General features: G+C 41.2%; 2 protein-coding genes across 12 annotated transcripts in view; one reads left to right on the top strand and one right to left on the bottom strand.

The window, feature by feature from the left end:
• Gpm6b (glycoprotein M6B) overlaps positions 1–10,622 on the top strand; it is a 151,328-nt gene extending 140,706 nt beyond the window's left edge. For 4 of the 7 annotated variants that reach the window (XM_036175246.1, XM_036175249.1, XM_036175242.1 and 1 more), the window contains 4 exons: positions 1,310–1,481; positions 3,868–3,941; positions 5,503–5,568; positions 8,552–10,622. In XM_036175246.1, the coding sequence (XP_036031139.1) occupies positions 1,310–1,481; positions 3,868–3,941; positions 5,503–5,568; positions 8,552–8,701 (462 nt within the window). In that variant the 3' untranslated portion in view covers positions 8,702–10,622. Of the gene's footprint in view, positions 1–1,309; positions 1,482–3,867; positions 3,942–5,502; positions 5,569–7,007 lie in introns of all 7 variants that reach the window. The other 3 variants (XM_036175244.1, XM_036175247.1, XM_036175248.1) reach the window with 2 other exon arrangements.
• A 2,430-nt stretch (positions 10,623–13,052) lies between these two features.
• Positions 13,053–27,346, bottom strand: part of Ofd1 (OFD1 centriole and centriolar satellite protein) — a 40,780-nt gene continuing 26,486 nt past the window's right edge. For all 5 annotated transcript variants that reach the window (XM_036174064.1, XM_036174069.1, XM_036174068.1 and 2 more), the window contains 8 exons: positions 26,421–27,032; positions 25,684–25,858; positions 23,735–23,835; positions 21,110–21,223; positions 16,334–16,491; positions 15,545–15,697; positions 14,977–15,044; positions 13,053–13,173 (listed from right to left, as the gene is read on the bottom strand). In XM_036174064.1, the coding sequence (XP_036029957.1) occupies positions 13,131–13,173; positions 14,977–15,044; positions 15,545–15,697; positions 16,334–16,491; positions 21,110–21,223; positions 23,735–23,835; positions 25,684–25,858; positions 26,421–27,032 (1,424 nt within the window). In that variant the 3' untranslated portion in view covers positions 13,053–13,130. The remainder of the gene's footprint in view (positions 13,174–14,976; positions 15,045–15,544; positions 15,698–16,333; positions 16,492–21,109; positions 21,224–23,734; positions 23,836–25,683; positions 25,859–26,420; positions 27,033–27,346) is intronic.

Here is a 27,346-nt window from a genome sequence, read left to right as displayed (position 1 = left end):
CCAGATCTCATTACAAATGGTTGTGAGGTACCATGTGGTTGCTGGGAATTGAAATCTTTCTCTAATATTTATTTATTAATTATGTATACAATATTCTGTCTGCATGTATGCTTATAGGCCAGAAGAGGGCACCAGATCAAATTATGGATGGTTATGAGCCATCATGTGGTTGCTGGGAACTGAACTCAGCACCTCTGGAAGAGCAGGCAGTGCTCTTAACCGCTGAGCCATCTCTCCAGCCCCCCACTTTGGTTTTTAAAGGTTAGATTGACAGGGCAAAAATATGCAAGGTTGATGGCAGTGCAGCAACATGCTAGCATGAGGTAAGGAGATGAGGACTGCTCTTTGTTGAGGCGAGTTTTCAGGACTGCTCTTTAGAAAGACTATCTCATGGGCTGGCCCAAGTGTTCTGGCCTGTGAGCCCAGCTTTATGCAAGGTGGAGGGAAGAAAATAAAAAGTTTAAGCAACTTAGTGAGACTGTTTTTCAAAAGAAAAATATAAAAAGGGAACTGGGGGTTTAGCTCAGAGCACCTGCCTAACATGTGCAAGGCCCTGGGTTCAATTCCCAGCACAAACACAAAACAAAGATAAACAACAATAACAACAGTAAAACATAAGCATCATTCAGGCAGGCCCTGTGACTAATTAGTTGGATGAGTAAGGTCACGTCTTGGGTTCTCATGACCTTGATGGTTAAAAGAGGAATATGAGGGGCAGGAGAGATGGCTCAACTGGGCAGTCTTGAATTTGATACTCAGAATTCAACATAAAAAATACAGGCATAGTGGCCCAGCTTGGAATCCTACCACTGGGAAGGCAGAGACAAGAGGACCCCTCAATGGCCAGCTAGTTTAGCCTACTTGGTCTGTTCCAGAACACTGAGACACACTGTCAAAAAAAAGTGGAAAGCACCTGGAAAGCACCTGAGAAACGGAAAGTCAAGTTGTTCTCTGGCCTCCACAATACACACACACACACACACACACACACACACACACACACACACACACGCACACACGCACACACACACGCGCACACACACACGTGGAGGGCTGAGACAGCTCCAAGATCTCTTCAGGCATTAGGGCACTACCATGCTAGATCCTTCTTATGGGGCATGACAGTAATGCCTCCCCGCTCATCTATGCTGAGCAGATGTTTCTTCCTCACTTGCATAGCCAGGTGAGGTCCCTGGATGCGTCCTGTATCCCACGCATCCCACGCGGGCCAAAAACAGTGCAGCCCTTCCTCTGAGATGAGCCTGCCCATTTCAGTGAGGTTCTTTTCCTCCTCTCATCTTCCGCCTAGTTTGTTTTCCTCACGTATGTGCTGGGAGTGGCCTGGCTGGGTGTCTTCGGCTTCTCTGCAGTGCCCGTGTTCATGTTCTACAACATATGGTCAACCTGCGAAGTCATCAAGTCCCCACAAACCAACGGGACCTCGGGTGTTGAGCAGATCTGTGTGGATGTCCGGCAATATGGTACCTCCTTTCAATCCTGTCCCCATCACTCCTTCACTGTCTTGTGCCTATGTCTGGGTTGTGATTAGCACATAGACCTCTTTTTAATCACCATCACACATTTCCAGTCTTCTTCATAAGTAGTTCACACTCTTCTCTATTTTCTGGAGGCAAGCATCCCTGGGCCTTTATACTTGCTACAGGATGCTATTTGAGATTTGTAAAAATATTTTTCAGGCGGGTGGTGGTGGCACACACCTTTAATCCCAGCACTCAGGAGGTGGAGGCAGGTGGACTCTGTGAGTTTGAGGCCAACCTGGGCTACAGAGTGAGATCCAGCACAGGTGCCAAAGCTACACAGAGAAACCCTGTCTCAAAAAATCAAAACAATTTAAAAAAATATTTTTCAAGTTAGGTATATAGTTTAAAAAATAAGCAAAACTACTTTATAATGCAGTTCAATGAGGAAAAAAAAAAACCTTTTAGATACCCACTGTAAGAATTTATTTTTTTTTCAGTTTTTCTTTTTTGCCCTTCTTCTTTGTTTTTATTTTTATGTCACTATGCAATCCAGGCTGGCCGCTGGCCTTGAATTCATGGCTCTACTTCAGCCTCTTGGGTGCTGGGATCCTGGCATGTGCTCCCATGCCCAGACCTTTTCAGTTTCACACCGACTTTTCACCTAATACATCTGCATGCCTGGGTCTTTAAAGGGAGTCTTTTTTAAATGGCCAATGGCTTCAACTTATCTGTACTGAAAAACAAGATAAAATGCAGATGTATTTCAAAGTCACCATGATGGACTCTGGGAGAGCCGTCTTCTGTAGTCAAAAGCTGGCTCAGACGATTTTTTTTCTCCCAAATGGGATGCTCAAAGTACAGCTCCTGTGACAAGCCACAGAAGGTGCCACTGGGGCCTCTAACCAATTAATTTGGGTGGAAATTGACTTCCTTGCTCAGGGAATGCCACATCCTAAAGAGGGAGCATAATCACTGTTCTAGCTAAGATAGTAGGAAATGTGTTCTTGCCAAAAAAAGACAGGGTGGGGAGGAAGAGAGCTTTCCATTAGAGATGAATATGGAATGTGTCCTGGACAAAGATGGCTCTCTCATTTTTTTTTACATAGATTTTCTTATGTGACTTATTTTCAACATCTTATCTTATAGCATGGTATAAAACCTGCCCAAAACTGCCCACAGCAGATCTCTTCTCACAAAGGTTCAGCCTTAAGACAGATTGAAAGGGCCTCAGGTTAGTTTTTAAAGTACTCCTAAAGCTGGGCGCGGTGGCACATGTCTATAATCATATGAGTCAAGAAGCTGAGGCAGCAAGATTGCCAGTTCCTGGCTTGCCTGGGCCACAGAGTCAGAACCTGCTTCAAAACATAGAGTTTCCATTAGGAATATGTGCAAATAATCTCTGCACTCCTTACAAAGAAACTTACAAACTCTTGTTGCCGTGGTGATATATTTTTTTAACAGTCCTCTCTGCCCAGCTGGTTATTTTTGAGAGTATTTGCTTGAGATAGGAGAGAATGAGGACTTAACAGAAGTCCCTCCTTACTTCCTGAGAGAAGTTTAAATTGAGCCATGCTTAATATTTAAGCACATTCCCATGCTTTAAAGAGGGAGAAGAGGTGCTGGAGAGATGGCTCAGAGGTTAAGAGCACTGGCTGCTCTTCCAGAGGTCCTGAGTTCAATTCTCAGCAACCACACGGTGGCTCACAACCATCTGTAATGAGATCTGGCGCCCTCTTCTGGCCTGCAGTCATACATGCTGTGTACACAATGACTAAATGAATCTTTAAATAAAAAAGAGGGAGACGAGTGGTGACCTAGTAGACAGCTGCCACTGCACAGAGAACGCAAGTGTTACAGCTAGGAAAAGAGTACAAGCTGTGCTCAAAAAAAAAAATCTAGCCTTAGAAATGTGGGCCAGGCACCACAACACACACGTTTAATTTCAGAATTCAGGAGGCACAAAGGCAGGCAAATCTCTTCAAGGCCAGACTGGTCAACATAACTAGTCACTGGCCAGCCAGGGCTACATAGTGAAACCTTATCTACAAAACTAAAATAAAATCTGACATTTACAAATTCTGAGCTCCACTGAACAAAGTACAATCTAAGGAGAAAAAAAAAATGCTCAGCAGTTGAGATCTTGCATGGAATAGAGTGACTTTGCTCTTGCTCTGTTGCCCAAATAGACTTTGTTCCTCATTGCTGAGACCATAGCAAAGCAGTTGTGGGTGCTTAGCATGTGCAAGGACCCTAAATTCAACCCCTAGCATTGGGGTTGGGAGAGACCACCACCCCCCCCCACAACAAAACGAAAGCAACCTAAATTGAAGCCAAGCCACTGGGCACTACAGCTCATCCTCACACTCTGTTACGGTTCACTTTGCAGGTATCATTCCCTGGAATGCTTTCCCAGGCAAAATCTGTGGCTCTGCCCTGGAGAACATCTGCAACACGAATGAGGTAAAACAGTCACAGTTCTGAACACTCACACACTTGGTGACTTACAACCCAAGCTGAGAAACAGGGCTCTAGATGATGGCCAGAGTGTTAGGAAAGGAAGGTCTTTCATGTAAACTTCTGACTCCGTGTAATCATCACTCTATTTTCCACCAACAAAAAATAACGTCCATTTCATATGGTCCAGCCCATCTAGGAAGGATCCTTAAGATGATGGGCTTTTATTCTCTTCAATAGTTTGTGATCCCAAACATAAAAATCTGAGAAATGGCCAGGCGGTGGTGGTGCACACCTTTAATCCCAGCACTCGGGAGGCAGAGCCAGGTGGATCTCTGTGAGTTTGAGGCCAGCCTGGTCTACAGAGCAAGATCCAGTACAAACTCCAAAGCTACACAGAGAAACCCTGTCTTGAAAAAACAAACAAACAAAAATCTGAGAAATGTTTTCAGAAGAAAACACTTGTCACAGGCAAATTGAAGTTAATTCCATTATTTAAAAAGTCTGGGACTGGCCAGGTCGGGGGGGGGGGTGGGCTGGGCACACGACTTTAATCCCAGTACTCGGGAGGCAGAGGCAGGTGAATCTTTGTGAGTTCAAGATAAGCCTGGTCTACAGAGCGAGATCCAGGACAGGCACCAAAACTACACAGAGAAACCCTGTCTTTAATAATAATAATAATAATAATAATAATAATAATAATAATAATTTTAAAAAGGTCTGAGGCTGGAGAGATGGCTCAGCAGTTAAGAATACTTAGTGCTGTTCAGGAAGACCCAGGTTCAATTCTCAGCACCCAATATAGCAGCTCACAACCATCTGTTAACTCCAGTCCCAGAAGACCCAACATGCTCTTTTGGCCTCCAAGGACACCAGGCACACTTGTGGTGCACATATTATTATACGTGCGTACAAAACATCCATACCCACAAATACAATTAAAAACAATAAAACATCCTAAATTTGTGCATATGTCAGATTTTTAGTAAGAGACCAGAGCTAATCATTTCTCTTTCCAGAACAACTTGTTATGAGAGCCTTTTTTTCTTTTTAGTCCTTATTTGGCAACATACCCCAACACTCTGAAATCAAACTTTCTTAACTCTATTCATCAGCTGTGGGCTTACAACTGTTTATGAAACAAAAGTCTTCAATGCACTGGTGGGAGTGTATGTATTTAAGAAAACATTGATGTGTTTTTGGAAAGCACCAAGTTATAGAAATAATTGGCCTCTACCCTATTTGGCTTCTCAATTTGTATAGCCATAACATGGAGTGTTGGCTCAGAGAAGAGGCTCCTAACCTTGGCTGCACATTGCAGTCATCAAAAGACTACGCTATATCCAAGGTTGAGGCCCAGACCTTTGCTCTTCCGATGTGATTGGTCTGGGGTGCATGCAGCCTGAGCATCAGAAAGGCTTGCGGCTCCCACGGTGGTTATAACATGAGCCAGGGCTCCAAGGGCATGTGGGCCTATGGCCAGGCTGGCAGTCAATAGCTGTGAAGGAGCAACATGTAAGGCCCTACACTCCACACAAAATGCTCACGGTGCCCTGTTCTTTCCTAGTTCTACATGTCCTATCACCTGTTCATTGTGGCTTGTGCTGGAGCTGGTGCCACCGTCATTGCCCTGGTGAGTAACTACCCCAGAACCACCCGAGTGTAGCACTTCTTCCCCTGCCTCCAAACCACAGATTTCCCTTTCAGGTTTTACCAGCAGATGAAGCAAAGGATCTGTGTATTCAGCTGTGGTTAACTGTTCCCTCTGGAAACTTACCAAATGTCTAGTTTTCAGGAAGTACTCATAGCTGCCTTGGCACCGACTGATGCAATTTGGACACTGGAAAGAACAGAGGATACCAACACCTGCTGGCTAGGCATAGCATGTTGCCTTATCACATTTAGCAATTAGTTCCATGACGTCATTCATGGACAGAGACTCACGTGAGGCACTGCCCATTTCTCTGCAAAGAAATCTTGACTTCCAAATAGAAATGTAATATACATATATAGTTGATCTCCTTATATGCAGAAATAATATTTATAAAGTCAATTCAAGTGCTAAATTGTTTATATTGAAATAGCCTGTTGGGGAAATACAGAGTAGCCTCTGGGCCACATTATTCCATATAGATTTCAGTGTAAGACACCTTAGATAATGTATTTTTTTATTCATTATTACTGAGTTCATGGCCAAGATCATTATCACGCATGCCTGGATAAAGGTTCTATCACACACATTATCTCTGGAAGGCACTAGCACACCTTTCTTGGGAGCTATTTTAGCAAAAGTGGCACTAAATAGTATGCTTGTTTACAGTGAGAGCACAGAACAAAGGCAGCAAAGCCTCACCTCAGTAGATCTCAGCTAGAACTGTGCACACGACAGGACTCAAATCTTTAACTGCTTTGCACATGTCCAGTCACGGGTGAGAATATTGTTTTGGTGTTTACATATCTTATCAAGTAGGCAAACTTGGAATCTGCACATAATGAGAATCAACTTTATAAGCAAACAGGCTTGCATGCATGTGTGTGTATAACTGGTGGTGGCGGGGGGGGGGGGGCTTGGTTTATGACTTGTAGAAAACTAATTTAAGATTGGGAAAGCAAGGAGATTTCAGCTGCTCAAGGAATGCCCATCCCCAGTTTTTCTAACCATTAAGTCATTCCTTCCCATGAAATCACCATGGTGACCTGTTCTCTTGGCTGAGCAACAGGCAGGAAGAAGACTAATTGCTGCTGAGCAGGCAGTTGGGGAAAGATGAGAAGAAATAGGGCAGTGAGCTTCATCTTTCGTACTGCTGACCCAGCTCTCTATCTTGTTATTCTTGAAACACATCCAAGGCTTTTTAATAAGCTTATTGAGGGCAGAGCCAAGGACTTACATTATGTATGTGTGATCAGAAAAAGTCACGTGCTAGATGAGAAAAATCATCTGCTTTGATTAGAAGGTGGGGAGAAAGCCCTTAGACTGTGAGCTGGCACTCATGCCTGCCCCAGTTTAGAGGTGTCGCGCCATCAGCCCCCACTGCCTGTGTCTTACTGTCCTGTTTTGTTCTCTTCCACCAGCTGATCTACATGATGGCTACTACATATAACTATGCCGTTTTGAAGTTTAAGAGTCGGGAAGATTGCTGCACTAAGTTCTAAAGTGCATAAGGCTGATAAGGAGCTTTAGAGAGCCCCGGCTGTGTAGCGTGAATATCACTGACACTCCAGACTAAAGCAGAGTCTAGCTTTCTGCAGTTTTGCTACAGTAATTTGTAAATAGCTTCAGTTAACTCACTTTGCATGGTAGACTAAATAATGACTTACTGTACGTGGGTTGCAAAAGAATGGGTTCTGGCTATTTCCACAGTTTGAAAAGGGTTGTTATTTACTGACACTGGTGAGCATCCTTTGAAAAATAATTTTCTTGAACTTAAACTTGGAGCAGTATCTCTAAATGAAGTATTAACACTCTGACATACCTGCATCTTCGTTATTCTTGCTTGCTTGATAACCAGCCGTAATGATGGCAAAGAAAACAAGTGCTGAAGATGAAAGTTATAACCTAGATTTCATTTTGTTATACCCTTTTCTAGGAAACACTTTGCAAGTATATTTTAATTCCATTTAAAAGATTCTTATATCATATGGTTCGTTTATTACCGAGTAAATGCCCTTTCAAGTAGACCAGATAAAAATCTGCAGAAGGCTATCACCCATTTGACTTTTCTGAAAAATAATTACGTATTTTTGGCAAAACAGTCACTTCTTTAGAACCCACAAAACTAGTAACTACAAATTGTCTTGCTGAATAGTAACTGTTCCCTCACAATTAGGTTCTCTGGTTGCATGTAAGATTTTAATGGGGGGAGAAGTTGGGCCCAGATCTGAAGGTCTCATATATGTTGAGAAGGAAGTATGATATGAGAAGGAAGTATAGCATTTAAGGAAACTGAGCTGTGTAGATTCATGTTTCAGGCAATAGGAAAATACACGGGAAGGATGTCTGTGCCACATAAAACTGTAAGGAAAAATAATGATTTTTATGTGAAATGAACTTAGAAGAAATGAAGTAATGGCAATTATAAAAGGAAAAATATAGTTTTCACTGCTAAAAATGTGTTAACATACAAACTGCATACTTTAAATTTTGGTTTTGACATTTAATTTTTCCATGTTAAATATAGAGTTCTATAATTATTTAATCAAAATAAACATTCTTTACACTTGTAGGCCTTTGGAGGGATTTTTTTTTTTACCCACAGATAAGTCTTTGCCCTACATTTTTTTAACCTAAAAAGCAATGTTTCTGAACTTCTGCATTTGTCTTTGAAATTACTCTCAACATGGTAAAAGGCACTGTCATATATTTCATTTTGACTTCTTAACAATAACTTTGGCCATTTTATTCCCAAGTTTACTCTATTTGCATACTAACTTGTCTTCAGCCTCTTAGTATGAAGCAAACTAGTAGAGCATGCTCTGCGTCTGACAGCTCTGCTAGCAGGAGAGCATTAATGTCAAATAACCCTTGCCCCTCTCCAGCTGTTCCGTCTAATCTGACTACCAGCTCGCTTTGCCTTCTCACATGCTCACTAGCCATCATGCTCACCCTTCTTTTCCAGATCCACTTCCTCATGATACTGTCTTCTAACTGGGCTTACTTAAAGGATGCAAGCAAAATGCAGGCTTACCAGGATATCAAAGCAAAGGAAGAACAGGAACTGCAAGATATCCAGTCTCGGTCAAAAGAACAACTCAATTCTTACACTTAAAAGTGTTTGCCAGAGTGTATCAGCCGACGAATTTACAGCTCTGACAAATCATCAGACAGCTGCTCTGCAGTACAGATGTGTGTCCCACCAAACTAATGTAGACATACCAACATTTCACTGTCTGTCTCAAGCTGCTGGGGTGGATCTTTAGGAAAACTTTCCAGCGGGCAAATCATTTTCTTTAGAACAAATATTGGAGGTTTCATGTTAGCCATTTTAAAAGGCAACACTTTAACAGAATGACCATTTTCATCCTTTGGAAAGTCGTGGCATGTGCACTTAACTGCTAGAGCAGTGCTAACACAGGCAATGGAATTATATCATGCTCCTTGAAAGGGACCTGTGGCATGCCAGTATCAAAGGATGTGATTCTAGATTTACATATGCCACCTGTCCTCGAGTGTTATCAAAACTAGAACTGATATGAAGTTCATTTCTGATAGCTGACCTTTATTAACCTTTGGCTCATCAAAGATGTGATTCCTTCAAATTTGTAAAAATTAGCATCCCCAAGGACTCACTCATTCATTTCCCACGCCACTCAGAAATCTTTTAGTAAAGCTAAAATGAGCTGCAGTTATGCTAAATTTATCAGTGAAGAAGGTGGATTGTGACTCGAGCTCTGCAGAATCAGCTTTGTAGAAGCTCACATTGTAACAAAAAGGACAGTGATGATTTGGTGATCGCCATTCTTGTTTGGAAACAAATGTCAGCTCTGCCTTAATATTTGCTTTAAATTTCTAAGAATTTATATTGTAACAAGAGACCCAAATTTCTTCATAGACTTCTGTTCCATGAATATTTTTCTTAATTAAGAAGTGTTACCTTGTTAAAATGACCACCATTCTTAACCATTTTTAAGTGGTCTGGATAGTGAGTTTACAGTTTCATATCAACTATCTAAAACCTAACTGCAAATTGACCACAGACCTCTGACCTCCTATTTTTTAGACTTTAATACATAAGTAATTTAAATTAGGGTTGGTATTTGTTTTCTTATCTAAACCTTAATTTCCTGGAATAATAATGTCTGATGTTCAGTAAGAAAACTGCTTGAGTTTAAGCCATTTTTCAAAAGAAACTTGCCTTCTAACTCATTGTGTTCCAGAACATTAAGTGACTAATAGGTATTGGATATTAGTGATGGTAAGCTCTGTGTTGTTCTTTCTGGAATGATCCATATAACTGTGGGGTGCATCAGTGCTTTTCAAAGGGGCTGCATACTATAGGGTTAATTATGTATATTCATGTTAAGAGTTACCTTGTGGTTTGGCTGTTTCCTGGATTTTAAAACATATACATGTGCAAAAATGTATTCAAATGAAAGGAAGCATAACTTTATCAAGATGCTATTAAAATTGAACATCAACTATCGTATTTCATTTGGATTTTTTCTTTTGGTCAATGCCGAAAAACACCTATTTGGATTCTTTTTAATTGGGAGACGCTCTCTTCTGTGTAGAACAGTTATTCCAAGATAGCTTAGTGTTTTGTTTTCCTATTGCATGACAGAATTCCTATTTTTCCCAGCAGTGGAGGTGCTGTTAGAGTCCAGTGTTCTAGAAGAGGCCGTGTCTAAAGCCTAATTTTACTTTTCTAATTCTGGTAGCTATTGCCAGGAATTTATGAAAGTTTTGTTGACGTAGTCTAATATTTTTTATGTAAAGAGCATTAAATTTTGCTATGTATAAATTTTGTAACCTAACAGTGAATCAATATTTTCTATCAGTGCCAAGGGCTTCCTGTAGTTCTATTCAAGTGTTACAATAAATATTTGTAGATAATAGTCAATACTTGTGTATGCTTATTTTAAAGATCTATTTAGGTGGAAATAGTTGTGGATGTACTAAAGAGTAATGAAATAAAATTATAGCTTCATTTGCTTGCCTTTTTCCATACATAAATCTTATCTTTCTCTGTTTGCAGTATGGTGTCATTTTTAAATAATGTCAAGATTTCACATTGGTAGAAAAATGTAGTCCATGGAAGAATGCTATGGGTTTTATTTTGTATACACACACACAATAAAAAATCTGTTTTTAGCAAGAGCAATTTGAGAAATATTGTAACCAATTGGGCTGTATTATATATAAATGCCACTAGCACTTAAAAGGTCTGTGAAAGGCTCAGGATTTTCATAACTAGTTTCTCCAATAAAAGGCTACCTATCTATCTACAGAATTAACACATAATCCTGGGCAAAATAGAAATAATGGGGAACCTTAATAGGATCTATATGCGCTGACTCATTTTCAAACCCAAAATCTAGGGGAAAGCATCTATATGAGGATATAATGAAATCTAATTCTAACAGTTATTCTTTGAAGCAGCAGCACTAAATTTATTACTTGAAATTCCATTCTATAATTTGAAACATTACTGTCAGTATGATTATGCATTTGGATTGTCTACACTTGACCTTTCTTAGTGAGGCCCAGCTTTTGGCATTATGGAAATAATAACGTCTCTATATGAGATGATGACTTTGGATCACTACCCTTCATTCATATACTACAGAACAAGCAGGAGCTCAAATGCAATGCAACTTGCCTCACTTCATACCTCCTGCCTCGGTCACATTTTGTGTCATTGGATAAGCCACAGGAACCTCCTGAATAAACAAACTCTAATGGTTTAACAAAATCAGTCTTAATTGATAGTAATTCCACCATCAAACATAGGAACCTAAAGAGGGCATGGGTTTTTTCAATTACCTCTTGTAAAACATTTTAGAAGATGAAAATGAGACAGGCAGTGGTGCACACCTTTAATCCCAGCACTCGGGAGGCAGAAGCAGGCAGATCTCTGTGAGCTCAAGGTCAGCCTGGTCTACAGAGTGAGTTCCAGGACAGCCAGGGCAGTCAAAGTTACAGGGGAAGCCTACATACTAAAAAATCAATAAGTCCATTCATTGTAAATAAGGATCAAGTAAAGATGTTGGCTGTAGATGTAACCGTCCTGTTAAATAAGAAACAGCCAATTGCAGAGTTAAAAGCCACGAGGTCAGAGCAATAGCTGAGAGCTGAAAACCTTACCCTTCACTGCTGCTGCTGTATTTCCTCTCCACCCAAGAGACCTACTTCTGTGTTTTTTCTTTTTATAGACTTTCTGTTCTGCTTTCTCATTGGTTGTAAACCCAGCCACATGACCTCCTCATCACTGCCTGTCTGTACAGACCTCTAGGTCTTCTATGGTGTGCCTCCATGCTGGCTGTATCCTTGAACACAGAGATCTGGTTAGCTCTGCCTCCCAAGTGCTGGGATTAAAGGCGTGCACCACCACCGCCCAGCTTCTGTTATGGCTTGCTCTGACCCCCAGGCAACTTTATTTATTAACATACAAATAAAATCACATTTTACAAATAAAGTATCACCACAATTGGCTTACTCCTACTATATCTTAGACCAGGTAACTTATAAAGAAGGAAATTTGGGTTTGGGTTTGATTTTTTTGGTTATTCAGGACAGGAATTCTGTGTAGCTCTGGCTGTCCTGTAACTTTGTAAACCAGGCTGGCTTCTAATTCACTGAGATCCACCTGCCCCTGACTGCCAAGTGATGGGATTAAAGGTGTGCACCACCACTGCCCCACTAAGTTTGGGGTTTCTTTGTTTTGTTTTTACAGTTTGGGAGACTGGGAAGCTCAGTAACAAAGTGCTGGCAACTTCAGTGATTGGTGCTTATATAGTGGTCAAGTTCTTTGTACTTCTGAAAAGGGCAATTGCTGTCTCCCCAAAATGTGAGAGGCAAATAATGGGCCTAGAGAAAGGTCATTTATTCTATTTAAGACGGTTCTGCCTTCATGCCTTAATCATCTCCTAGAGGACAACCTCTTAATATCATCATACTAGGGTTTAAGTTCCAACATCAATATTGGAGGACCTACACATTTAAGCACAGCAGATGGCAAAATATTATTTATAGACATTACAATGGAAAAATCTGTGTTCATGTCTAGGGAGAAAACTCTGCTGGATGGCTGGCTTCCTGTTTTACATATCAGAGCCTAAGTGTGGAGCAGGAGGAACACAGCTTAAATTTATCAAATGCAGGCCTGGAGCCCAAGAGAAGTTTTCAAATAGGTGTAACTTGAAGACAAACCAGAAAGGGGAGTGTCATTTTAGTGTAATGAATAAATTCCATGGCTAAAGAAAGAATGGTGATGCATGCCTTAAAAGGGAGGCAGAGGTAGATGAATTGTGTGAGTTCAAGGCCAGCCAAGGCTTCAGACATGTCTCAAAAAAATAAACGGGGTGGTGGAAGGGTTCAACTGATTCTGTTACTGTTGTTTCATACATTATGGTACTAAATTAAAACCATGTTAAAAAAAATCACTACACACAAAGTTTTTATTGACAATTTTAATCACAGAAAAGTAAGTATACCATTATACAACTTCTTGTATGTAAGAAGCAGGACAGCTAATGTGATTACCAGATGTCATCTGGTTCTTCATGAGAAAAGCCTGGAGAACTAAAAAGAAAAAGTAGACATTTAAAAAAATCATGTCAACTTCTAGATCAGTTGTTTTCAAACTATAGGTCGGGTTGGGGGGGTATAGTGGGGGAAGTGAGTGTCAAATGACCCTTTCAACAGGGATTGCCTAAGACCACCAGAAAACAGATATGTAATTACAATTCATAACAGTAGAAAAATTAGTTATGAAGTAGCAATGAAAATAATTTTATGGTTGGAGGTCACCACATGAGGAACTGTATTAAAAGGTTGCAGCATTGGGAAGGTTGAGAACCACTGTTCTAGACCTTCATAATGTTCCTACTCCTTTTCAAACAAAATCACAATTTCAAATAAAATCACAATGGACTTTTTTGAAGGCAGTGTTATTTTGGTTTGGTTTGGTTTGGTTGTTGTTTTTTAATGCAGGGTCTCATGTGTCTCTGGCTGGTCCCAAACTATGTACCTGAAATTGACCTTAAATTTCTAAACCTCTTGCTTCCACCTCTGAGACATGCAGTACCACACCCTGTTTGTGAGGATTGAACCCAGGGATTCCAACATTCTAGCTAAACACTAACTGAGTTAAATCTCCATCCCTTTTAAATTCATTTATTTGAGAGATTCACTATATAGCCCAAGCTAGCTTCAAACGCTGGAATTACCAGACTACACTACTATGCCCAGCTTTCAAAAGTCAGGCAAGGTCTCCCCTGGGGAGTCAGCCCAACCTAGCAGACTCAGCCAAGGCAGGTCCAGTCCCATCTTCTCTACATCAAGGCTCAGCAAAGTGTCTCAGCATAGGTCCTAGGTTCCAAAAAGCCAGCCCATGCACCAAGGCCAGGTCCTGGCTCCACTCCCTGGGGACCTCCCAAACAGTTCAAGCTCATCAACTGTCTCACTTATCCAGAGGGCCCGATCCAGTTCCATGGGGGCTCCTCTGCCATTGGTTCACGGTTCATGCGCTTCCACTAGTTTGGCTATTGGTCCCTGTGCTTCCTCCAACCATGGTCTCAACATCTCTCGCTCATACAATCCCTCCTCTCTCTCACCGATTGGACTCTCAAAGCTCCACCTGGGGGCTTGGCTGTGGATCTCTGCATCCACTTCCACTGGAATGGAATCACTGGATGAGCGTTCTACCATGACAGCCAGGGTGTTCGGCCATCCGATCACCAGAGCAGGTCAGTTCAGGCTTTCTCTCAAGGTATCTTTGTGGATTTCTGGGGACCTCTCTAGCACTCTGCTTCTTCCTATTCCCCTGGGGTCTTCATTCATCATGGTATCTCCCTCTCCATTCTCCCACACTGCTCCTGATCCAGCTGGGACCTCTCTCTCTCCTAAGCTCTCTTTTCCCAGACCTTTGCCCTCCATTACCCCCTCCCACCCCCAGTTTGCTCATGTGTGTGGGGTGGATTGGGGAGGAGGGCTGGGGGATGGGAGGAGGGAGGACGGGGAATCCATGGCTGATATGTGAAATTAAGTTAATTATAAAATAAAAATACTATAAAAAATTCAAGGAAAACAGAAAAAAACCTCACAGGATTGAAGAAAAATTTATCATCCATTCTTCTCTACCACCCCCGCCCCTGCGGTGTTCACATTAATGTGCTCTGAGTCAATCTGCATTGCCCAAAGTAAATTCTGTAACTTTGAACCACAGATTATATTTACATAATATAATAAAACATTTTGTGTTTTTTGATACTAAGAAATAAAGTCAATAATTTCTTTAAGGCAAACCTAACTATCTGATCATTTTCAGCTGACAAAATGAGCAATAATGGTTTGCCTGAAGGACATGATTAAGGGAAACCATACCTTTCATCCTTGTCACTGGGTGCCACCGTGTCCTCTGGTGAGCATTCTCTGCCTGATTTTTTTGAGCTCTTCCACAGGATGGAGAAAAGAATTTTGAAACAAGTTAATGTCATGAAACAGAGGCTCTTACACTTGCTCTTAGCAGGAAGGCCAAGAATCAGTACACTTTGGAAACATTTATAAGAGCCTAATAAATGGCCTCTTTAAAGTCAAATTTAGCAAGCACATCAAAATAACCCAATCGCATGCATTTTCAATACTCATAATTCAGACAGAATAATTTTTCACAATTCATAACTCAATGATATATTACATTACTACTGCTTGTTTTCAAATAAGACATCCCAACTGATACAAAATGACAAATCAGGACAAAACAGTTTCAATGTTTTACCTAAACCAAGACTGAAATTTCGTCAACAGTGTAATATATTCTTAAATATTCATAGTTCCGTTCCAAATATTCACTTTTTTTGCCTCTAACCTTTTTGTCTTCAACAGAGAACACATGTCCCCAGTGACCACCCTCTCCTCTGCTACCCCACGTTGCTATCCATAGCACAGGCACCTTATCTGCACTTGATTGCTCATGACGCTGCTGGATGATTTTCATGTACTTTTCTAAAGGATTTTCATCATGAGCTGATTTGTCCTTCTGTTCTTGAACACTCTTTTCTAATTCTTCTTCTATTTCAATCTTCAGTGACTCTTCAATCATCCTCTAGAAACAGGCCAGTGTCAAAATAGGAAATACATGAACATGTTTTAAAAGTTTCTCAGTGTTTAAAAACCGTAGTAATATGATCCTTATCCTGGAAGTACAATTTGCATACCAGAGAAGTGTGTGTGTGTGTGTGTGTGTGTGTGTGTGTGTGTGTGTGTGTGTATTTAAATTGAAGTCACTGCTACTATCAGTCATTTCAAGGAAGGAAGAGACTAATAACCAGGAGGCCAAGAAATAGTTCTAAGGTATGTTAAGTGGCCAAAGTAATCCATCTGCCTAGCACTAAAATCAGAACACGAAAGGCAAGGAGAGAGGTAGGCAAAGAAGATATGTGTGCCTAGAAGCCACTGCAGACTGACTGGAAGCACCTCCTTGCCTTGGCTCCTTCAGGCTGGCTAGCTAGCTATGTTGGAATGCATGTACAGAGGGAAGTTACACAACAGATGAAAGCACATGTGAATGTCCTTTCAAAACCAAGATGCTTGCAAGGCAAGGAGAGGAGAGGGAATGCCTTTCAAGTTACCTGCTGCTTCTCTGACCTCACAGCACTACTGGCTCACATCCCTGAGCTCAAGGTACTTGCTGAAGTTGTCCACTGGAGAAACTTGTACAGGGATTTAAGTAACATATTACCCGCTCCTGCTCCAGTTTTTCCAGCTCTCTTCTTTCCCTATCCAGAGCTTCTTGCCGTTCATTCTGCCTTTGTTCCTCTCTCTGCCTCCGTTCTTTCATGTGGAATTCCCATAGCTGTTGTTCTTCCTTTTGTTCTCTAGTTTGGCTCTGATCAGCACCTAACAGGACAGAAAATAGAGTGAGTAGCTGCCAACATCAGAACTTTCACATCTAGTCTTCTACAGGCCTGCTTGATTTTCTACTGATTCTGATGAACTACTCTAAACTGTTGCTCTATTTTTATTGTCTTCCAGCCCAGACTGACCCCTCACAACATACCCAGACTTTTACTTTCCTGAGATGGACATAAGCCACACCACAAATAACCTCAACTGACCTCCCTCCATCCCGTATCCTTTTCATGCATCTCTTCTCTCTCTGCTTTAGCCTCTCCATAGCAAATCCTGCATTTCTGCCTTCACATTTGAGTGCAATCCCTCCCCTATCTTCAGAACCATTAGCCCCTCTCCTTACTCCTAAAAAGATGCTCAAGTCATTCCAAGCCCAAACAGAACAGAAATCCCCCCTCTGCTTCATCCTCTTCATCACTCTAGCTATGTCACTATTCATATCCCTATGCACCAATCCTGGTCCTTCCTAGAGATCATCTTTTTCCATTTTTATTTTATATGTTCAGTTGTTTTGCTTGCATGTGTCTGTCCACTATGTGTATACAATGTCCAAGGCCAGAGAGGGTGTCAGATACCCTTGGACTAGAGTTACAGATGGCTGTAAGCTGCCATTGGGCTGATGGGAATCAAACCTGGGTCTTCTGGAAGATCCATCAGTGCTTTTAACCACTGCGCCACCTCTCCAGCCCCTCCCTAGGGATCATCTTAACCCCTAATCATTTCTATGTCTTTCTTTATTCCCAACCATTCTCCCCAGGCTCACAACCAGGTTTTAAATGGGCTTTCTGTCATAGGCATGGAGAAATTCCACAATACGAGCCTCTTCTCAAAGTTATACTGTTTCTTTCATCATCTTTATCTAGATAGGCCACAGACACACACAAATATAGTGCTAGCAATTCAAGAGGTTGAGCCTACATGTTCAAGGGCAGCCCAGGCAGCATAGTTTATCTCATATCCACTGAGCCACCAGGGCTTATGTGCTTCTACAATTCATCTTGCTACTACAAAGACAGTTCTGTGAGGTCCTCCTTACCCTCCAAGTAATACATAAACAAGCTAGCGAGTTACTTGCCAGTATCTTATCCCTTCTTTCTAAAGCATCATGTATGCTTATTTTTCCCCACTTTTATTTCTTCTGAGCAAGGCCCATTTTCCTAATCAGGGTTTCTATTGCTATGAAGAGACACCATGATCACAGCAACTTTTATAAAGGAAAAACATTTCACTGAAGTGGCTTACATTTTCAGAGATTTAGTCCATTATCATCATGGTGTGACATGGTGGTGTGCAGGCACACACGGTGCTGGAGAAGGAGCTGAGTCCTATATCTTGACCCACAGGCAACAGGAAGTGAACTGTCATACTGGGTGTGGCTTGAGCATATGAGACCTGAAAGTCCACCTTCACAGTGACACACTTCCTCCAACAAGACCACAACTACTCCAACAAAGCCACACCTTCTAATAGTGCCACTCCCTATGAGTTTATGAGGGCAATTATATTCAAACTACCACATCCACGTTTTAATTACTTGTCTGTTCCCTTTCATTCTTTGCACAGGTCCCTATCCTTTAAAGGTTTAATTAAGTCCCAATTTCACAGATGACGATGCTGGCCATTCTTTTAGCTTTGGCCCATGACCTACATTTTTACCCCAAACAGTGCCAATCAGCAACAATGTCACAGGTTCACCAGAGGACTTCAGACCCTTGTGTTGTGCCTTGTCCCAAACGCTTAGCAGGAATGGAGTTAGCTTTACTGAGAAGAGAATGACAGCACAGATTTTCTCTATCTATCTATCTATCTATCTATCTATCATCCATCCATCCATCCATCCATCCATGTTTGTCATGAAATTAAAATAGTAGAGGCTCACACTTCCACAGGCACAACCACCCTGTCCTTCCTTACTGGTAGAGGAGAGGTTACTTCAAATAGTTCTACTTTGCCACAGGGATTAGCAATAACAAAATAGGACTGTTGCTGAGAGAGAGGAAAATGAAGAAAGGAAAAAGGAAATAGGAGGAGGTGGGAGGAAAAAAGAAGAAACAGAGCAAGATGAAAAGCGGAAGCAGAAAAAGAGGAAGTGGCAGTATTATACAGAAACTTCTTTGGACACAAAAGCATTAAGCACCTACCTCTAGGACACGACATTTTGACCTTTTTTGTCCCTAGATCAAGAGGCAGAGACAAATATGTGAGAATTTCTCACATGACCAACAGACAACTATGCTGCTTAGGAATTATTTAAAAAGCCATGGATGTAGTCTCCTACACATCTCAAGGCAAAACTACTCACTGATTCCCTTTAGCTCCTTCCCTCAGGTCTGAACATGGCTGCTATACCTTCTGCCTCTCGTACCGAGGGCATGAGTGATGGCCTGCTAGACTCCTTCACTGTATCCACCCCCTTTTCCCAGATTCTCCATGAAGGTAGGAGCTTGGTTTGGCTCACTGATTATACCCAGCGCCAAGGCAAGTACCCAACAGAGAGGTGTATGGTTGAGTTTGGTTAAATGAATTACCTTCCAAAGCACACTTACTCAGGAGTGAGTATAATCAAAATCACTTGCTCCTTTGAATAGTTCCTCATCTTCCTAAGTACTGTGGCTTAAACCAAGAAACTACTACGAAGAAATTTTGAGTGTATGTGTGGAGGGTGATGACGGTGTTCTGTTTAGGCAGCACTAAGAGGCAGCTTAAGACAGACACTTCCTTTCAAGTTTGAGGCTAAGAAGAAAAGGACCTGGCGTTGGCTGGGCTGGAACAAAGCACAAACCTCCTCTCAGTTCTGCTCTCTGCTCCCTCTACCACCTGACAGAGAAGTGGATAAGCTGAAGAAGAGGAAGAAGCATTGGCCAGGCAGAAGTCTGATGATCACTTTCCTACAGTGACAATGTAACGCTATCAATTTTTCCAAGATTGAAATATGAAGTTTTTTCTATCCTAACTTATGACATAAGTAAAGTAAAACAATAAATACTAAAATGTTGTGATTATATTAATGAAATACAATGGAACCTGACTATTACTTCAGATTTTTACCACAATTTCTAAGGATGATAAGGTTTCTTATGGAACAATTTTTGCAGAAGAGGAGTCTTAAGGGAAAAGTATAATTGCTCTGTCTAACTCTGACCAAGTAAACATTTTTTAAAAAAGACTTAATGAGAAGTCTTCATCTTAGAGGTTTCCTTAGGAGTTTGTACATGTTCACTCACATAGGAAGAGTTCCTTCAGTATGTCATTAACAATGATAACACCATAAGCTGAAGTCTCTGAATAATCTATGTTTATGAAACATAGGGCCAGAGAGATGGCTCAGTAGGAAAAGGCACTTGCTATCAAATCCAAGTTTGATATATGAGAACTGACTCACACAAGTTGTTTTTGACTTCCACAAATACATACATACACACACACACACACACACACACACACCAAACAAACAAACAAACAAACAAACAAACAAACAAACAATGTTGGGCCTGGAGAAATGGCTTGGAGGTTAAAGTGTTTGCTACTCTTCTAGAGACCAGCATTTGGTTTCCAGAACCCACCACCAGGCAGCTTACAACTACCTGTAACTCTAGCTCCACAGAATCCAACGCCGCCTTCTGGCTACCCCAAGCACCTGCACTCTTGTTACTCAAATCCTAAATGGTCTTATAATAAAAACCTGGAACCAGATACTGGGGTAAATGCTGAAAGATCAGAGGAAACAAGCCACAGCCACTTCTCACCTCGCCAACTCCTCAGCCGATCCTGTCTCTATGAATCCTCAGATTGAATACTCCTGAGTCCTCAGCCAAAAATGTTCTAGTTCCTGTCTCCCCACATCTTATATGCCCTTTTCTGCCCAGCCATTTCACTTCCTATCTCAACCTTCCTAGTGCTGGGATTAATGGCATGTGTGCTTCCCAAATACTAGGGTTAAAGGTGTGTGCCACTACTGCCTGGCTCTGTTTCTCTCCTAGACTGGATCAATCTCATATAGCCCAGTGTGGACTTGAACTCAGAGACCCAGATGGATCTCTGACTCCCGAGTGCTAGGATTAAAGGTGTATGCCACCACTGCCTGACCTCTATGTTAAACTCTGTGGCTTGCTTTGTCCTCTGATCTTCAGGTAAGCTTTATTTCTTTTTCTTTTTTTTTTTTTAAGAAGATAATCAGCCTGCTTTTTTTTGAATCCTTATTTTATTTATATATATTTTTTTAAAGATTTATTTATTTATTATGTATACAGTATTCTGCCTGCATGTGTTCCTGCAGGCCACAAGAGGGCACCAGATCTCATTACAAGTGGTTGTGAGCCACCATGTGGTTGCTGGGAATTAAACTCAGAACCTCTGGAAGAGCAGTCAGTGCTCTTAACCACTGAGCCATCTCTCCAGCCCAAGCTTTATTTCTTAGATTACAAATATCACCACACACTCTCATGCACATATACAGATAAACACCAGTACACATAATTAATGAAATAAATGTTAATAATAAATAATAAAAGAGCTTTAGTAGTGGAGAAATAATTTACAGAGCACACACATCAGCATGCAACATGTGGCTATTGTTTACTGCTAGTTTAAGAAAAGAACCACTTACTTGGGTAGTCATATGAAATAGGTCTGGAAGGCACAGCAGCTGCAGCAACATCCATGATAGGCATGTCACCAGCAGGGTAGAGTCCTTCTGCTTCAAACTGTTCTGGCTTTTTCCCTGCATTCACACGAGGTGCAACTAGTTGTGAATCAGTCCTTAGTGACAGCAGAAAGTGAAGGGGGGCTATGCAGTGCAGGGGTGGAGGGTGGTTGGAGGTTAGGGAGTAGTGGGAATAGATCTAAGCATGGAACACCAAAACTGTACTAAAAGCAACTGGTGACCCTTTCCTACATGGTTCTAGGTCCAACCACTTACAAGGTACTCAACTCTCCAAGTTTCTATTTTAAAGAATTATATTTGTTTACAAAACTTGATTCATTACTTAACAGATAAATCATCTGTTTGCAGATAAAATCCTTTGAATCAATTTAAATATCAATGACTGAAAGCTAGCCAACATCATGGCATCAATCTGCCCCACTGCTTAACTGAGGAGCTTTGGTAGCTGAAAGCTACTGGAGTAGGGAGAGACAGTTTCTTTTTTTTTTTTTTTTTAAGGGAAGAGGCTCCTACTAGGTCACCCCTGCTCTAGTGAATGACCCTACACTCATGCACATATAAGCAGATCTGACTGGACTCGGAGGGTTATAAAGTTGGGAGGGGGAAATGACAATGGAGAGTCAGGAAGGAGTTTGAGAGAGAGAGTAAGCAGTGGCTATAATCAAAGGCTATAATCAAAATACATTGCATATACATGAATGAAATTCTCAAAGAATGAAAAAATTAATGACCTAACAAAGTGTATTAACTAGACTTAAAAAACATTTCACAAAATTCACTAGGCCTTCTCAATTAACTATGCAAAATGATTCTTTCAGATTTGACAATGAAATTACAAGCCCAAATGATAGGTTGTATACGAATGTAAAGAATTCTCAAGCTGGAAAGAGTCTCAGAGGTAGGTGATACAGTCTAAAGCAAAGTTATAGCAAGGCCACCACTTTATTGACTCTCATCTCATTTGTGTGTGTGCATGTGGAGGCCAGGTCAATGCTCGGTGTCTTTCTCAATCACTCTCCACCTTATTTTTTGTGACAGAGTCTATCACTCAACCCTGAAATTTAGTGATTTGGCTAGGCTGGCTGGCTAGTGAACCCCAGGCATCCTCCTGTCTCCACCTCCCCAGTGTTGGATCACAGGAGTGCACCACTGCACCCAGCTTTTATGCAGGTGCACTTTATAGACTGACCCATTGCCCCAGCCATTCATTTGAACATTCTTTCACCTCCATTCTATCAGTATAACTTAAAGAAAATATCTCATATTCCACAGAAAGGAAAAAGAATGAAGAATTACTTATTTTTTAAACTGAAGTAACCCCAACCTTGAAATAGTAAAGACTCACTTTAAGGCCTTAGTTTTAACATAGAAACTATGAGTTATATCAATTTTTTTCAAAGGAAACTCAAATGCAACCTAAAATCCTTTGTGATAGAAATATGAAGCAAGGCTGGCAAGATGGCTCACCAAGTGAAGGTGCTTCCCAATAAGCTTGACTACCTGAGTACAATGCCTGGGACCCACCAGGTGATAAGAGAACTAACTCCTGAAAGTTGTTCTCGGATCTCCGCATGTGCTGTAGTACACAGATACACATACATGGTCATACATGTGCATGTCACACATATTGAAATAAAATTGTTTAAAAGAAAAATAAAGCAATATATCTGTACCTTATCACAAATTAGCAATGTCCCAATACACAACTGTTTTGCTAAAATAAAGCTTTCCTACATTTTTCTACTTATAAAAACTGATGTATGTGTGTCAGGATGGGAGTGAAGAGATGGCTCATTGGTTAAAAGCACTGGCTGCTCTTAAGGAGGACACAAGTCAATTCCCAGCACCTGGCATACTCATGGCAGGTAATAGCCATCTGTAACTCCAGTCCCAGGGAATTTGACATACTCTTTTGGCCCTGTGGGCATAAAGCACACAGACATACAGGCAGACAAAACACCTCTACACATAAAAAATAAATAAAAATTTTAAAAACTGGTACATGGCAAGGGAGATTGGCTCCATGAGTGAAGCACTTGCTTTCCAAGTGGAAACATCTGAGTTAGAATCCCCAGAATTGGGCTGGAGAGATGGCTCAGTGGTTAAGAGCACCAACTGCTCTTCCAGAGGTCCAGAGGTCCTGAGTTCAATTCCCAGCAACCACATGGTGGCTCACCACCACTTGTAATGAGATCTGGTGCCCTCTTCTGGCCTGCAGGGACACATGCAGGCAGAATACTGTATACATACATACATACATACATACATACATACATACATACAAGAATCCCCAGAATCCCATGTAAAAAGGGTCATTATAATAAGTGTCTATAATCCCAGCATGACTAAAATATGATACAAGGCCAAGACAGGAGAATCTCCATTAGTTAGCACACTGGCCACGTAGCTTGGCATACTGGTATATAATGGTGAATAAAGACATACTGCCTTAAACAAGGTGGAAGATGAGGTATGGCATCTGAAGTTATCCTCTGACCTCTACACAGATGCCATGACACATATGTAAACATGCACATATATACACAAAACTTAATATTCAAAGCTTACATCCGAGAGGTGGTTCACACTCCTCATTATCTTTCAAAGATTGCTTGTCCACATTTGAAAATTCACTTTTCTCTTGAGTCTTGGTTTGTCTCTGATAAAAACTGGATTGGAAAAATAAAATACATGAATATGAAGTGTTAGTAACATTAAAAGCCAAGGTAATAGGGTGACAAAAGTTTTTTGGTTGCTGAAAATAATTTACAAAACTTTTGATTTTTTTTTTTTTTGCGACTGGTTCTCTGTGACTGGCCTAGAACTCCCTATGTAGCCTAGACTGACCTCAAACTCGTGGTAATTCTGTCTTAGCCTCCTGAATGTTGGGATTATAGGTATAACCAAGCATGCTTGGTTCCCAAACTCATTTTTTCATTGGCTTATAAAGAATGTCTGTATGTGCTGGAGAGATGGTTCAGCAGTTAAGAGCACTAGCTGCTCTTCCAGAGGACCTGGGTTCAATTCCCAGCTCCTACATGGCTTTTCACAACAGTCTGTAACTCCAGTTCCAGAGGATCTGACACCCTCTTCTGGCCTCTGCAGGCACCAGGCACGCATGTGGTATACAAGGAGGCAAAATATCCATACATATTAAAAAATAATAAAGAATGGCTCTAGCCCCCGTTGTAGAGTACTTGCCCAGCATTCATGAGATCCTAGTTTCTATCTCAATACATTTCAAAAGAAAAGAAAAATGAAATGTGTGTGCGTGTGTGTGGTGGGAGAGAGAATGGCTCCAGGGACTGAGCCTGCCACCAAGCACTGTTCTTGGCAACTAATCTATATTTACTCAGCCACCTCCCTTGTTACCACCTCATGCCCTTAAGTAATCATTGCTCCAGTTAACAAAGAATAGAATATCGTACTCTCAATACTATTCCTAGAGTAGTTTTCCACTAACCATAAGCCATTTTCTCAAAAGGCAAATTCCATATGCCATCACCACAAACCAGCTGAAAATGGAACTCTATAAGCCCAACTATGTGTCAAAGTGTGCTGAGTCCATATACTGTGGGTCTCCATGCTCTTTTGGGCTTTCTCATAAGAAAATCCAATACAAGCTGGGCATGGGGACTCATTCCTGTTGCTTCAGGGTGCAAGAGGCAGACAGGCAGGAGGAACACTACAAGTTTGAAGCCAGCCTGGGCAACATAGCAAATGAGCCTGTCTGGAAAAAAACAAGTATACAATATAAAAAATATTGAAGACTATCAATGCCCTAGAACCATGGTAGGCACACACCGTAGTTTTCAAGTCTGAACAGGTAGCATTCATAAACATCAGGAGCCCAGCTGAAGCCCACAAGCAAGGATTCAGAATCTCCTGCTGTGGTCCTGCCTGCAATCCACCAGCCTGGTTTCTAAAAACATCCACTTCTTTCTACTTTGACAATCAAACCTTAGAGCCCACCATAACTTTAGAATTTGTTTCAGTGCTACACCAACTGAAACTCTGTTTATATTTAGATGCCACAACATATTTTGTTGTTTGTTTCTGAGACAGTCCCAGCAGTTCTGGAATTTGTTATGTAAAACAGGCTGGTCTTGAACTCAAGAGATCCATCTACCTCTGCCTCCTCAGTGCTGGGATTAAAGGTGTGTGCCACCACTGCCTGGCCCTCAAAGCATATTTTTAAATAATATTTTGATGTGTGAAACTTCTCTAAGTTTAAAACTGAGCCCAATTTAATTGCTCTAACAAAATTTATTTATATTTGTCTATCTTTATGAACCAAATCCATTCATAGACTTATGAAGATGTTTATTTTCCCAATTATCACACATTCTCCTTCATAATTCAGATGACTTCCAAAGACCACAAATGATATAATCTAACTGTAAATTCCAGACTGCCACATTGTCTTTAATATTGCCTTCAAAAGGCCAAAGGGGTTGAAAATCAAAACAGTAGGTCAGTAGAATGAGTCAACAGAAGCTGATGAGAAAATAACTTACCAGGCATTTTTCTCTGGAGCGCAGGAAAAAGACGGACCAGAGAAACTGTGCCTAGATGGAACAGGAGATGGCTGGGCTGTTGTTCTGTCAGGACAAGGACTAGAGGACGCAATATGTGACCCAGCTCCTTTGTCAAGACAAGGGATGGAAGAAGCAATGTGTAATCTACCCAGACCTATGAGGTAGAAGGAATCAGGTTAAGGATATTAGAAACTGCACAGAGAAGGTATAAAAGTGGTTTTGGGGGGTTGGGGATTTAGCTCAGAGGTAGAGTGCCTGCCTAGCAAGCACAAGGCCCTGGGTTCAATCCCCAGCTCCAAGAGAAAAAGAAAAGTGTTTTTTAAAAGCTCTGTTAAGTTGAAAATAATTCCTACGCCAGCCCAACAAATAGCCAAGCTTGATATATGAGATCCACAAAGGCAATGATTCAAGATGATTCAAGCACCAAAATCAAACTATGTAAGTAACATGGAACATAAGAAACTAATCAGCAGCAAGACAAAGGCCATGTTGCTCCTTCAACGCTTCTGTGTGCTAAGGAAACGCTACACTTTAACACCCTTTCTACTGCTGAGTTCCAAAGCAACCCCGTGACATGGGAGGGCTACCACTGTTGACCAGGGTATGGCAGTATGAGAACACCCAGCACTGCTGGAGCAGGCTCCCCCAGGCTGACTACTGATAATACTACCTGAGTCTAAGCCATCTATAGCACAACCCTCTGGACAATGGTTTACCTTCCAGATACATTTCATTATCAAGGCTTCTTCTTGATTTTGGATGGGGTGTAGAGGAGTGGCGTGCAGAGGAAGAGATCCTACGAGGCCGTGAAGTCACACTGCCCATGAATGCTTTGGACGTGTCCTTCTTTTCTTCCTTCAGCATGTCCACAAGAGGCTGTTCAGAGACAACTCTGTCCTCTGCAGAAACATGTCTGTCCATGGAACTGGAAGGTACACTTCTAGGAACTCCTAGTGAGTATACAGATGAAGGACTCTTTGCTGGCTGAGGACTCATAGTAGGATTCCGAGTAACTCTTCGATTGTAATTTCTGAATGCCTTTTCCAAGCGTTCAGCCTCTTGCTCTAGCTCTCTTACTTTGGCTTTAGCACTACTGGCTACAAACTCAAGGTCAGAGTCTGGGGAACTAGCCTCTGTCACTGTATTTGCATAAGGTAGGACCCTTGACATAACTGCACCTGCCATAACCTTGTTCTGTTCAAGGGGTGCATTCAATAAATCCCCACTTGTATCCCCATTGTGAGGCTCCATCTTGCCACTCACTAGACCACTCAGGGAATGAAGGGTCAGAGACTGCTTTGGATTTCGGAACACTTCATTCTCTAGGGCTGCAGGTCACAAAAAGAAAATTTGAAAAATGAGAAGAAAAAGATGTGAATAAAATTAAATTATATTCAAGAATATTTTTTAAAGTAGTAGGAACAAGCTTGTACATTAAACAGTTTCTGAAGCCATAGTCATAACTATTAGCATTTACTGAAAGCCAACTTCATGTATCAAGCCTTTATAAACACGATATAATTTCACAATCTGTTACAAATGAGTCTGAAATACCTATATCTAGATGAGAAATGAAAATATGTAATTTACTTGGTTCAAAGTCTAGCCAGACCCAAACTGCAGCAAATCCATTTAATAAATC

This window comes from Onychomys torridus, chromosome X (assembly GCF_903995425.1).
Source record: "Onychomys torridus chromosome X, mOncTor1.1, whole genome shotgun sequence".
NCBI classification, from domain to species: domain Eukaryota; kingdom Metazoa; phylum Chordata; class Mammalia; order Rodentia; family Cricetidae; genus Onychomys; species Onychomys torridus.
This window is presented reverse-complemented; position numbering and strand designations above follow the sequence as displayed.